Raw genomic sequence first — 14,509 nt, forward strand, 5'->3', positions numbered from 1 at the left:
TAAGTTGGCACACCTTTTGGCAACTCCTGTAGGTAAATTTGACCTCTCCCATTGCTTCTGCCTTGGTATCTCCACTGGGCCTGGCTCCCACTGACAAGACTTCAATAAAGGTCGAAACCGGTCTGGGTAGTGGATCTTCCCTTAATGCATAACATTATACATATCTGCAAGGAGATGTGTTTTGCATTATGGGAGATACTGAGATAGGAGTGATGATAGCTTGGGCCACCTTTGCTCTGAGTTGCCTGGTGTTGCACTGCCTTTCCTTAGTCCTGAAGATATTTTCAGGCACAAACTTTGTTTGCTCACACTTGGATAAAGGATTAAACTAAATTTATTATAGTCTAACCAAGTGCAAAATAAACTTTCGACGGATATCCATATCTTTCTACCTTTTGATTGCTGTCTGTAGTTCAGGCCCAGCCAGTCCTCTGTTTTTGAACCACATTTGATGTTTCCCCCCTTTCTTTTGCATTCCTTCAACTTTTCCATCTAATATAGGAAATGGGAAATATGTTCTAATATTTTTGGAGACATTCATGTCTCACAATATGATCCATATATGTGAGATATGTATATTCTTTATTAGTTCCATTTTAGTACCCATCATCTTCAAAATTTCTACATCATTCTTAGTCTAGTTTTTGTTTTGTTTTGCTTATTTCTCTTCACATGACTATATTCTTCTCCTATTCCCTCTTTTGAATTTTCCATCCTCTATAATTAAATATCCTAAATAAACATAACATTTGACCTCTCCTATAGTTTGTTGTTCTACTTTTGATTTTTCATTTTGGTGTATATTTTTCTTTTACTAATTAAAAAAAAAATGGCTGATTTTTATCTATTTATTTATTTATTATTATTATTTAATGTTAGACTATATTTTTTTACTCAGTGTATTTATTTGCTTCATTAATATTTGCAATTTTTCCTCTTTTTTTCAGTAATCAACACAATATCATCTGCATAACAAAGGTTATTTATATTTTTTCCTCTTATATTTTCTCTCTCTCTCTTTTTCCCCCTCCTGCTCCCTCCATTTTCCATGCTTTCATTAATTTCTTCGCTGTATAAGTTGAACAAAATATTAGAAAGCATATCTCTGTGCAAAAACTTTGTTTGCTTACACTTGGATAAAGGATTAAACCAAGAATATAATTTCTTGATATCATTAATTTATATCCTTGGTATTTATATAGTTTCTAATAGTTCATTGATGGTTTTCATGTTTAGTACCAATACATATATACATTGCTTAGAAAGAAGTCAGTGGACACCCCATGGGCAAGGTACATCGTGCCATGTAACAAGTCACATGTTTGTAGCCAGTATAAATTGGAAAAATATGATAGTTCCATGACCATACAACTGTGTCTGGGTGAAATGGCTGCAATAAAGGGACTGACAGAGTTTGAAAGAGGTGTTGTGATAGAATGCCTTGTTAAGTCTGTCTGTTTGACAAATTGGGCTATCCGTTGAAAGTTTTTCCACTTGGTTATAATATAAATTAAAAATACCAAGAAATTATATGCAGTATTTTGTTTAATCCTTTATCCAAGTGTAAGCAAAAAAAGTTTGCACCTGAAGTATTTTCAGGACTGGGGCAACTTGTTGTAAAGGTGGTATGACTTCACGTAACTTGCCTTAGTATCCCATAATGCAAAGCACATCTCCTTGCAGACATGTATAATGCTATGCATTATGGAAAGGGTCACTACCCAGACAGGTTTCGACCTTTATTGAGTTTTCGTCAATTGGAGCCAAACCCAGAGGTGATATAATGCTATGCATTATGGAAAGGGTCACTACCCAGACAGGTTTTGACCTTTATTGAGGTCTCGTCAATTGGAGGTGATACTAAGGTTGAAGTAATGTAGAAGTCATATTTTCATATATGAGTTGCCAAAATGTGTCACACCTTATTATTAAAATACTCTGGATTAGAGATAGTTAATTATTGAAAGTTTTTTCACTTGGTTATAGATACCAAGAAATTATATACTTGGTTTAATTCTTTATCCAGTCTGGGTAGTGACCCTTCCCATAATGCATAACATTATACATGTCTGCAAGGAGAAGTGCTTTGCATTATGGGATACTAAGGCAAGTTATGTGAAGTCATACCACTGTACCACGAGTTGCCACAGTCCTGAAAATGCTTCAGGCACAAACTTTGTTTGTTTACACTTGGAAAAAATATAATTTCTTGGTATCTTGAATTCATAATATAACCAAGTGTTTATTGTTGTCGAAAGTTTTATAAAAACTTTCAACAACTAACTATCTCTAATCCAGAGTATTTTAATAATAAGGTATGACACCTTTTGGCAACTCTTATATGAAAATGACTTCTGCATTACTTCAACCTTGGCATCACCTCTGGGTCTGACTCCCACTGATGAGACCTCAATAAAGGTCAAAACCAGACCTTCCCATAATGCATAGCATTATACATATCTGCAAGGAGATGTGCTTTGCATTATGGGATACCAAGGCAAGTTATTTTAATTCATACCACCTTTATCACGAGTTGCCCCAGTCCTGAAAATACTTCAGGTGCAAACTTTGTTTGCTTACACTTGGATAAAGGATTAAACCAAGTATATAATTATAATTTCTTGGTATCTTTAATTTAAATTGGGCTATCCCAGGTCAACAGTCAGTGATACCATACTGAGATGGAAGCACATAGAGTCAACTGCAAATGCTACCTGCAGTGCACGACTCACCACATTCACTGAATATCATTGTAGAGTACTATGAATTAAAATATGTAAAAACTGCCATTCATTGATTGATACATTGAATGTGGAGTTCTGGGCATTGACTGGAACACAAGTCTGCACAAAACATTTGGAACTGAAACTCACAACATGGAGTTCCAATGTAGGACCCCAATATGCAAGTCCCACATTATCTGAATCAACATGCAGCATCATCTTCAGTAGTGCAAAGAGCATATGCAGTGGAATGTGGAAATTTGAAAAGCTGTGTTATGGAGCAACAAATCACACTGCACCCTCTACTAAGCAGATGGATGGGTGTGACTGTGGCAGATGCTGGGCACACTTCTCTTACCAAAGATTATCTTATCATATTAACCCCAACTATGAAATTCATAGTTGGGGTTAATATGAGGTGTGGAATGATCATCACCATACTTGACTGGTCTTCACAGAGTTCTGATGTCAACCCTATTGAACATTTGTGGGATGGACTGGAGTCATTGGGTGGAGGGTAAGGGATGTCTGCCTCACAACAGTCCAGGATCTCATACATGCCTACAGGAAAAATGGTCCAAAATTCCCATTGATCACTATACTTTTGTGGAAAGTATGCCCTGTAGGATTGCTGCAGTTATCGCAGTGAAAGGAGGTCCTACATCTTATTACGGTGGGTGCTATGGCGGTTTGTTCCTCACACTATGGTTCCGTTTACTTCTTTCCAAGTAGTGTATGTAGATTGTTGGTCTTGCATCATTGTTGTCTCTTTTTTTTGACCTGGTTCTTTTCCTGTCTTGATTTGGTCTGTAGCTCTTAATATTTCTTTTTTTAGTATTGGAGGATGACAGTCTTCTAGGTTGTTAAACTCTGGGATTATTTCTCTTTCCACATCTCTGAAAAGATCTGAAGTGTATTCAATAATCATTTTCTTAATTTTTTCTGTTTCAAATAATGTTTTCCCATGATTGCTCTTAATGAAAAAAAGTGTTATATATCATTCATTTTCTTGTTCATCGTTTCTTTTATTTTTTGGTGTACATTTCAAATTTGTTGTATTTTTAAATCTTCTATTTCCTTTATTTATTATGATGGAAGAGATTGATGTTGGGGATTTGGGGGTAGTAGTAGTAATAGATGAAGTGTTTAGAGGGCATATTGCTAAAGTAGCAATGGTAGCTCACAGGATGGCTTGGTTATTGAAGAACACACTATCAAGCACAGATAAGGAAGTTCATTCCTCTTTATATCGCCTTGATATGACCACATCTAGATTACTGTGCTCAGGTTGGGTCTCTGAGAGTTTCTTGGGGATGAGAAAGTAGTGGAGAGGATCCAAAGGCAAGTGACCAAGATGGTGAGTAGTCTGTGGAATTCTCCTTATGAGGATAGACTGAGGATTTGTGGGTTGCAAAAGTTAGTTGATAGGAGAAAAAGAGAGAATATGATAGAAACATTTATAGAATTAATACAAAGGAAATATTTCAACACTTAACTAGAGGGACAGAACAAGAGGTCATGTCTAGAAGTTGGATTAGAGTGTGGTTAGCCCTTGCTAACCACACTCTAACTACTTGAAGAGTGGTGAATGAATGGAATGGGTTGCCTAAAGCACTTAGTGCTTTGTCTGCTAATGGTTTCAAGAAAAGGTAAAATAGATAATTGTGTGATGCCTGGGCAATAATAATAATAATTATTAGTATTATTATTATTAAGCCAGGTTTCTTTGGTCTCTCTGCACGCTTTCCTTAATATATATTGTTGGAAGATGTATAAATGGTATAGTCTTGTTTATTTTTCACATGTTCATTTTTCTTTTGTTGCACAGATTTAATATACTTTCTTTCATCCATGGTCTTCTTGGGGATACAGTCATAGACGGCATCTTTAACATGAAACTTTCTAATGTATTTAAAACCATCTTTAATTTTTGCTGCATACTTATTTTTAATTAAGTCATTCTTTTGGCAATTGAAGTTCAGTCTTTTAATTTTGAAACAACTGGAATGTGATCTGAAAGTATAACTGCTCCTGGATAAATGGATTTGTTTGCACAATACTATTTCAAAATCTGTTTTCTAATCATTATATAATCAAGCTGGTTTCTGAATTTACAGTCCAGACATTTCCCAAATGTATAATAGTTTTTTGATTGTTTGAAAGAAAGTATTTGTTATTATAAGATCATTTTGTTCACAAAAACTCTACCTTGCATGTATCATTCATATCACGAACTCCAAAGGTACCAATTGTTGGGAACACTTCTTCCTGTGGATCCAACCTTTGCATTTATGTCTTCCAATGATCAGGATATCATTTCTTTATATGCTTTATAAATTTTTGTGCCTTCTCATAAAGCTCTTCAACCTCATCAAAATAGCTGTCAGTAGGAGCATATATCTGGAAGATTCTAATGTTGAGAGGTTTCCCTGCAAGTTTGATTAGTATGATTCTGTCAGTTACAGGCCAATATCCTAGAATGATTTTGGAAATTCTTTTTATTTTTTTATTTTTTCCATCACCTCTTGGATGTTCTTCACTTTATGAATAGATGAAGTAAATTTATCCCTTTCACTTTTTCTATTTCCTGTCCATCTTGTCTCACTCTAACTCCCATTATGCCTGTATTCATATTTAGTATCTTTTCCATTAAATTGTTAAATTTCCAATTTTCCAAGTAGCATATGTAAGAGCCTAAAATATGTGGTTTTTCAGGTCTTGACTGTTCCAGTGGCTTTGAAACATCTTTTTTTTTTTTAGGTGTGGGGGAGTAAGTCTCCAGACAGTGATCCTTTCAGGTACTGATTAGTTTTGCAGCTACTTCAACTGACCCCTTTTGGGCATGGGCAAGTTTGCAATTACTAATGATGGCCTCTTTAAAGGTTGCCATTCCAAGTTTTGGAAATTGGTAATTTGAACATTTGGTTCAAATGTGTCTGATCTTTGATAAGACCAAACAGTTCAAAACAGCTGTCAGCTGTGACTCCCCCCCCCCTCACATTTGACATCCTTAGATGCCTTGTGGTTACTCCTGTACCTCACTGGGTTTTGGGTATGAAGCCTTCTGCTAGAAGAAGTGGTTAGGATCATAGATACCCTTTCCACACAAAGTTAGTAGGACAATTACAAACATCCATGCCCATGGTTGGATTCGAACCCCCAGTCTCTTGACTGGAGAGCGGATGTGCTAACCACTCAGCCAACCAGGCTGACTCTAGCTGTCAGCTGTGAAACCTATTCAGTACACTGATAAAAGTGAATATACAGAATTAGTATCTTTTAAGTAGTGCAAGCCAAGGTAACTCAGATGCTGAAATTCTCATGAATTCTGATAAAAATTTGAAGCTTCAAGTTGCATTTCATTTGGCTATAAAATTATGGTGGATCTTTAATATCTTCATTGTGTATTACAGAGTAAATGATTACCAGTAAAGGGAAAATATAACTTTTTTGAGAATATAACTCAACAATGAAGAGCAAACCTCTTAACTAATAAATGCTCACCAATGTGGATCCTGCCATTGTCAATAAATGAAGTATCTAAAAAAAGATGATAGTGAAGGATTTAAGGAGACACAACACATGTGTTAAAATAATTATTTTACTTATCATTAAGAAAGTAACATTTGATGTTTAGACCTTTGTATTGATGTCATCATTGGGAAAATATACATATGTACAGGATACAAGCTACATAACACTACACAAAAGTAGGATAAATCTAAATGTTTGTTAATCATTTACTCTAGCATGACCTCTGGCGAAAAAAAAAATAATAAATAAATAAAATAATAATAATAAAATGACATTAAACAATTTCTAGAGTCCTCTCGTATTAAGATTTTCTTCTGTTTGGGGTTGTTCTGGATGCTAGTTGAAGATGGGTCTCCAAATTCTTGGAATACAAGACGTATTCAAAAAAGACTGAACTTTTGCTATTAAGACTTTATTGCTCATTTTACAACATTTTAAGCACAGTTTACTTCCCCCCCCTCTACTGGCGATACACCATTCTCAGTGTTTCTTCCATTGTTGGAAAGCACTTTCTGTGAAGGCGCGAAGTTCTCTTATCGCATTTTCCTGTTCTTCTCTATGGTTTGGAAACGGTGTCCTTTCAAAGTGACTTTAAGTTTGGGAAACAGGAAAAAGCTGGTGGGGCTAAGTTCTGGAAAATAGGGTGGATGAGGGCACAACAGATTCTGATGTTTTGCCATATAACTGCAGATGAACAGCAACGCATGAGCCAGCGCATTGTCATGGTGCAACATCAAAGTCTGGTTTTCCCACATTTCAGGCCTATTCCTGCACACACACAGCATCCCTCAAATCCTCTAAAACTTCCCGGTACAACTCTTTGTTTACAATCTGACCACTTAGTACAAATTCATAATGGACAATGCCTATCCAATCAAAAAACACAACCAACTTCACCGTTCTGTCCTTTTTAAAATGCTTAAACCACTCATAATACTGTGTTCGGCTCATACAGTCCTCCCCCGTATGCTTGTTAAGCAATTGAAATGTCTCTGTAAATTTTTACCAAGTTTGCAGCAAATTTTCACACACACACGTTGTTCTTCAAGCTCTTTCATTGTCAGTTTGTCACTAATCTGCCAAACATCTTGTGCACGTGCTCGCTTCAGTGGATGTAACTCGACGACTAATGCTCATAGCAGAACGGGGAAAATAGCAGTTTATTATCAACACCTGCTGCTTGGTGTGCTCAGTAGCCATAGCGCGTGCTCTGTGCTGGTTGGCATGCTATTTAAAAAGTTCTGTTTGAACATGCATCATAATTAATCCATCATTCTTGTTCAGATTTGGATAATGTTTCAGCATTTCATGCAGGCTTCTTTGAATTTTCTTTCAAACCAGGTTTTCGTGTGGTGGAGAGACTTGGCATCTTTCCAGTCAATTCTGTGACATGTTTAGAGTGTGTGTGGTCTGACAGGCCTGTTTTGCCATACTGGAAGAATTTAATGTGGCATTTGTGTTCATCTTTTCTAATCGGGATGATGCTTCCTGTTTCCCCTATGTAAGGTAGGTTAGGTACATTGAATTTTGTAAACCCCTGGGTGGGTAAGGTATGGAAGAGGATCTTTGGAAAAGCTAAGTAAATTTTTTAATTTTGTAGGGGGTTTGAAGTTTTTTGTATTAAATTGTCAAATTTCGAAAATTTGGTTGGTATAATGTTCTGACATTCCAAGTAGCATTTGTAAGAGCCTAAAATATGTGTAAAATATGAAAATATTGTATTTCAGTAGTTTTTTCAGCAGTATTTTTTCTGATATGCCCTTAATGTATGGCATTCTTAATCTTTTTTTGCTTTTAATGGTATTTTTATGGAGGATCTTGTGAACTGCTTTTTTTTTAATCGTTTCTCGCATTGTTTAGCCCACAACAATTTTAGCACAGTTGGAATGGGAACAAGATTATAAAATAGATAGAAGAAAGTAAAATTTTGCAGACACTTGCAACATTCAACCAGTTTTGACTGGTAAAGTGTTTTGACTACTTCAAAAAAAAAACTGAAAGGGGGGGGGGGAGAGAATGGGGCCAGTACCAATAAAAGCATAAAATCAGCTGTGGTTTATAAGTATCACTTGGCTGAAATTTTACATTTTTTAAAAAAATTTAAAAAAATAAGAAATGAAGGGAACTTGTGAAGCATGTGATATCTTGATTTAATATTTTGAATAAATGTTTGTGTGCTTCATGACACCTTCAGGGAGTCCAAAGACTTATTGAGGGAGGGCACCTACTCTACAACTCTGTCGTCACCAACTACAATGAACTGCAACCACTCCAATGCCATCTACTGCCCACGGCAGGATTCGAACCCGCAGCCTTTTAGCTGGAGACCATATACACTAGCCACTTGGCCAGCCACACCAGCTGAGTGGCTATAATTGTTTATTATTATTATTTGGCCTCCATAGAATCTGTGACTCATCATGAAAGAACCCATCATAATCCTAATTCTGCACACATATGCTTTGCTTTCACTAGTGAAGTTCCTGCATGACGTTGTGCATATAAAGCTTTCATTGGAACTTTTTATTAATTTGATATAATGAATCAGTATCAGACTTTGCTTTAAAAAAAAAAGTCATCTAATTCCTTTCTACTAGCTACTCTGCCATTTTAGTTCCATTTTCCCAGAACTTTAAGAGAGGAATTTTGCTTCTTCTCTAACTTGTTCTCTACTCAACTCTCAGGAATATCTTATTATCACTGTAGAGAGCTCAAGTACCACATAAATAGTTTGTTATAGTGGGTAGCTTGCAATAGGATATTTTCTTGACAATTATGATGATGAAACTTCAGCTAAGATTCTTTTGATAGTTTTTCAAAGTGAAAGTCAACTGCATTGAAAACATTTTTTTATAAATGGCAATTCATGAATTAATAATTACTGTCTTATTTTTTGGAGATATTAAATAATCAAGCAAGTAAGCAAGTGATCACAGACATTCATAATAGCATTCTTATATAGACACCAATCATTGTAACTGTTGTAGACCTTTTATTTTGCATAATTTTCCATTAACTCAGTAAATTTTAATTGAGATTCCAGATACCAAAGTTCGTTAAATTCCATCCAGCACAAGAAGAATTATTGTTTGTTTGCAATCATTTTGCATGATTAAGCAAAATAAAAATATATATCATTCCTCAACTAATCATAAAAAGTAAAACCAAAATTCACTTCAGCATATGCATGACCAAATAATATGTAATCAGGCCAGCAGGCTCTTATTTTTCATTTTTTATTTTTAATCAAATAATTGTTTTTTGCAAGAACTTTTAATGTTTGACAAATTAACAGTAACAGCTCTGTCAAATGCTGGACTTGTTTTTAAATCAAATCATTTACCACTGTAAATGTATTCTAGTGTACTTTTTAAATTCCATCCCATTTTCCTTTCCATGTTAAGCTCAGTGGCCTGTCATGGCAAAGTAACTTGGTAACATAGAAACATGATCACTGCTTATGATAGAGAAATTAATCCTATCTGCAGCCCAAATTTTATTAAATTTTTTCCAGCTAGAGCAGAGTTATTGCAATGTATAATTTCACCTCAGTTTGCTTCTTTGTATTCTCTGTGTGAATGGTCTGATAGAAGTGAAATCTGAAATGGTTCAAAATGTTTGTAAGGATTCCACATATTGAATTTCAAATATTGAAAATCTCTTGGCCTGGTTGGCCAAGTAGTTAGCATACCAACTCTTGAACCAAGAGGTCACATGCTCAAATCCCACTGCAGCCATGAATGTTTGATTTTCTTACTTTGTGTACTGCTATAACCTTTGCTGTCCTTGCACCATTAAAACTATAAAATCATCATCAATAAAATCCACAATAACTTACATATTAATGGATGAATGAACAAAATGTCTGATAGATGCTTACATAGTTTCAAAACACACCTAAAAAGAAATTGATTGTGTGGAAAGGTGGTAAGGCAAAATAATACTTTTCATACAGTTTTTAGCACTCTTTCAACTAGAATCTAGTTAAAAACATCTTCATACAGAATGATTTTAAGTTGAATAAAAAGTAAATTTTTAATTTGTTTTCAGAATCGTCACTTGGAATCAGCATTTTGGTTTGCAGTATTGTTGAACTTGAAGCACATATTTTTGTACATAGCTCCAGTTTATTTTGTTTACCTCCTTCGGAATTATTGTTTTCTTACTTCTAAAACTCGTAAGTTAATTGTATTTTGTATAGTTGAAGAGAAAATGTTGAAATCTTTCTTTGATTGTTATTCTAGAATTTTTTTCTTAGTTCAGATATTATTTATTATAAATATTCATTATATGCAAAAGTAATATTAGTGTTGTTCTATCAGTAACCCGTGACACTTGATAGCATTGATGGATTTATCAGTACTAGTTGATCGCACTGCTTTAGTTAGACCTGGAACACTCTTTTTGGGCTTTGTTGCCACTATTTTTGCTTTTTGTAGTAAGCATTAGCAGATACTTACACGTAGCTAATATTGAACTGATAAAAAGACTGTTGTGGAACACTTAAGAGTACCTACAGATGCAGTAATATTCAGTCCCTTAAGAACTGCTGCTGTGGTTTCACTTGGTGACAGTTATTCAACAGTTACTCCTTAACTAAAGTTACATCCTGAGGATATACTGCATTTATTTAGGAGTACATGTCATCGGCATTTGTTTTTTTATATAACTTTCACCCACCAAAGATTGTAAACTTATAGTACATTAATAACGTGAGTGAGCTAAGATTTTTTTGCACTTTTTATTCATTTTTTATATCTAAAGCTAAGCATAAAGTAAAGAGTTAAGTTGAATACCTCCAGTTTGATATCTGTTTTAATGCCATTTTTTTTTTTTCATAATGTGATCATGTAGATGATGAATGAGAGCAGAGATAGCATGCACTCTTATCTTATATCTGTTTTTTATCAAAACATCTTCCTGTATTTCTTTTAGTTCTAACTGATGGATTATAACAACTTTTAAATATATACAACATATGTTGCTGTGTATAATGTCTCATTTATCACACGTAATTGTAGCATTTTGAAGACTTTTCTCTTGTCCTTTTCAATCGATGAAGCTTAAAAGGCATCTTTTAAACCACGGTCCAGTGCTTACCTTCTTGTGGTGTGTGCTGCTATTAGGTAGATTACCTGAATACTGAACAAATGAAAAATGGTAAGGGGATTAGGGTCTTAACTAAAGCATATTCAGTATTGCCTTAAAACAAAATTATCATATAACATGCTGAACTCCAGCTATATCATGATGGCTGGAGTTAAACAAGGTCCCTACTGTTTTTATAAAGGAGTCAGAATGAACAGTGAAATGTCAGCTACTGAAATAATCTCACTTTACACTAAAGCCAATAACAACTGTTAAAAAAAATAAAATAAAATTTTTAAAAAAAATCGACAAAGTCCTTAGTGCGTTTAAATGCCACTTGAAGCTTCTGTTCTCATGTTTCTTCTTCTTTGTTTCATCCTGAATGGTAGTGGTAACATCCTTCAGAGATAAAGGCAGACCACATGGAATCTTCATTCAACTCTTTTTTAGATGAAAAAAAGCAAATATCTTTTGACAATATTACAACACTATAGCAATAAATCATAAAAGATGTTTATTAACTGGCCTATATTTCACTGGATTTCAAATTAGTAACTTTATACTTTGCTCCTATACTTAATACAAGTAGTGAGTATAGGAAACATTTCAAATTATAATGAACAGAAGACTAAATTCCTAATTCGGCACTCTAATATGGCAGTTGTTTACAGTTCTTGGGTTGAGTTTGATCTTAAGATGACTGTCTCCAAAATTTTTGGCAGATTAATGCATATGTACTTGTTGAGTTTAGGTGAGTGTTTAACTATTTCTGACTAAAAATAGCCTTTTTTCTATTTGTAATCGTCATATGTATAGCACTTGCTTTTTTCATTCATATGAGCCTGTGTGATGGAGTATTCAAAGCATAGTCTTCCATTCTTGACTTGCCATAATGATAGCAAAAGTATTTCTTGTGTTCTCCAAGGTAAATGCTGACAGATCTTTTGGTCTGTCCATAGCAGCCATGTTGTTGCAATCATAGGGCACTTTATATGCTTCAGGATGTAATAGAGAATAAAGTTTGTTCCTTTATGAGGATTGCCAGTTTGAAGTATGGGTTGAGCATGATGTGAAGGTTATATTTCTTTAGTACTTCAGCTAGCTTTTTAGATGTGCTCTAGATATATGTTATAGGAATAGTGGTGCTTTGTCATTATATTTTGGGAGGGGAAGAGAAGTGGAGAGGCATATAGTATTTGTTGTAGCCATTGACCAAAAATGTGTCATAGGTAGTTGAAGGAAATGTGGAATGAGCTGCAACAGTAGAACAGATAGTGAGAACATGCTAATTCAGTGAGTTAGCATGTTTTTAAGATCCCTGCTGAGCAGGATGATGATGTGATTGTTTATGGAGTTGGTTCAAGTTGGCTTTCTATAAATAGAAAAGGAGATAGTGACCCATCTGAAAGATGCGACTAATGTGTCAAAAAATTCAGTGAAATATAAGTCAGTTAATAAACATTTTTATTTATTATTGAGGTGAAAGTATTGTTTTGAAAAAGATTAATAACATTCCATATCTAAGTCTCCCATATGGTTCAAGCAAATCTCCTCCCATCTACCCATAGCATGCCTCCTCTAATCTCTTATAGTAGGACATCAGAAAAATACTGAAATAACCTTGATATCAACAGGTCTCCTGGTCCAGATGGTACCTTTCCAGTTGTGCTAAAAACTTGTTAATTAGAATTAATACTCGCATATAACATCAGATTTACACCCATATCACCTATATAAGTTATCATACTCATCTGGAATCTACTCAGTAGCATGGTGAGGCAAGCTTTTATTCAGCCTGGTCCTGAAAAAGGTGATTAGGACTTGCTGTTGTACTATTTGCCCCAGTGCTTTCACCTCAGTATTCTTGAAAGAGTTATCAACAACCAGCTTCTTTACTTTCTAGAGACTTTGTGATCACCAATATGGATTTCTGTCCCATTTTGTTGTAGACCTAGCTAACCTTACCAACTTTATTTAATCTGTAAGCTTTTATTTACACTGGGACAGCTCACTTTCCACAAAATTTAGATATTATTGTAAATATGTCAATATGAACTAAGTAACGCATGGTTTCAGAAATTCCAACTGTCATCATCATGAATATCCTGTACATACATACATACATATGTGGATGTAATAATACATATATACTGCTTGGAAAGAAGTCAAAGAAATTTATTTATTATTATTATTATTAGAATTTAATGTTAAGCTATATTTTTTACTTTGTGTATTTATTTTGCTCCATTAACTTTTGCAAGGTTTCCTCTCTTTTTCAGTAATCAATACAGTATCATCTGCATAACAAAGATTATATTTCTTCCTCTTATTTTTACACAGACACACTCTCTCTCTCTCTCTCTCCATTTCTTCCAATCTTTCAGCAATTTTTTTCACTGTATAAGTCAAACAGAAAAGTAGAAAACACACATCTCTGCATAACATCTTTTGTATTTGTTAAGTTTCTAATAGTTCATTGTTTATTTTTATCTTTGGTACCATTACATATATATACACTGCTTGGAAAGAAGTCAATGGACAGTCATGTCATGCAATGAGTCAAGTATTTGTAGCAGTATAAATTGGGGGAATATGATGCTCCCAATCCAATGCAACTTTGTCTAGGTGAAGTGGCTGCAAGAACAGAACTGAGTATGGTATCACTGATTGTTGAGCTTGAAAAAGGTGTTGTGATAGAATGCTATGTTACAGACTTATCTGTTCATCAAATTGTTGATAAATTTGACCATCCAATCTCAACAATTGGTGATACCATACCAAGGTGGAAGTGCAGGGAGTCAATTGCAAGTGCTACCTGCAGTGGATGACCCACCACACTCACTGAATGTAACCGTGGTGCTACGAAGGGTAATATGTAAAAGCTGTCGTTTCGGCCAATAGATTGAATGCAGAGTTCTGGGCATCAACTGAAAAATGAATCTGCACAAAACCATTCAGAACCGAGGCTCACAACATATTTTTCCATAGTACCACAATATGTAAGTCCCACATTACCCAAGCCAACATGTAACATCATCTTCAGTGGTGCAAATAGTGTGTACAGTGAGACGTGGAAGCTTGAAAGCTGTGTTCTGGGACAACAAATCATAGTACACCTTCTATCGAGCAGATGGGTGAGATGGATACCCAGTGAACATCTCTTA

General features: G+C 34.8%; 1 protein-coding gene across 3 annotated transcripts in view; it reads left to right on the forward strand.

Moving 5' to 3' along the window:
- Positions 1-14,509, forward strand: part of xit (ALG6/ALG8 family glucosyltransferase xit) — a 152,925-nt gene that overhangs the window by 68,053 nt on the left and 70,363 nt on the right. For all 3 annotated transcript variants that reach the window (XM_090397289.1, XM_090397292.1, XM_090397291.1), the window contains exon 5: positions 10,308-10,434. In XM_090397289.1, the coding sequence (XP_090253415.1) occupies positions 10,308-10,434 (127 nt within the window). The remainder of the gene's footprint in view (positions 1-10,307; positions 10,435-14,509) is intronic.

The sequence above is a fragment of the Typopeltis vanoorti genome, chromosome 8 (genome assembly GCF_054136105.1).
Source record: "Typopeltis vanoorti isolate ZY-2024b chromosome 8, IOZ_Tvanoo_1.0, whole genome shotgun sequence".
NCBI lineage: Eukaryota > Metazoa > Arthropoda > Arachnida > Uropygi > Thelyphonidae > Typopeltis > Typopeltis vanoorti.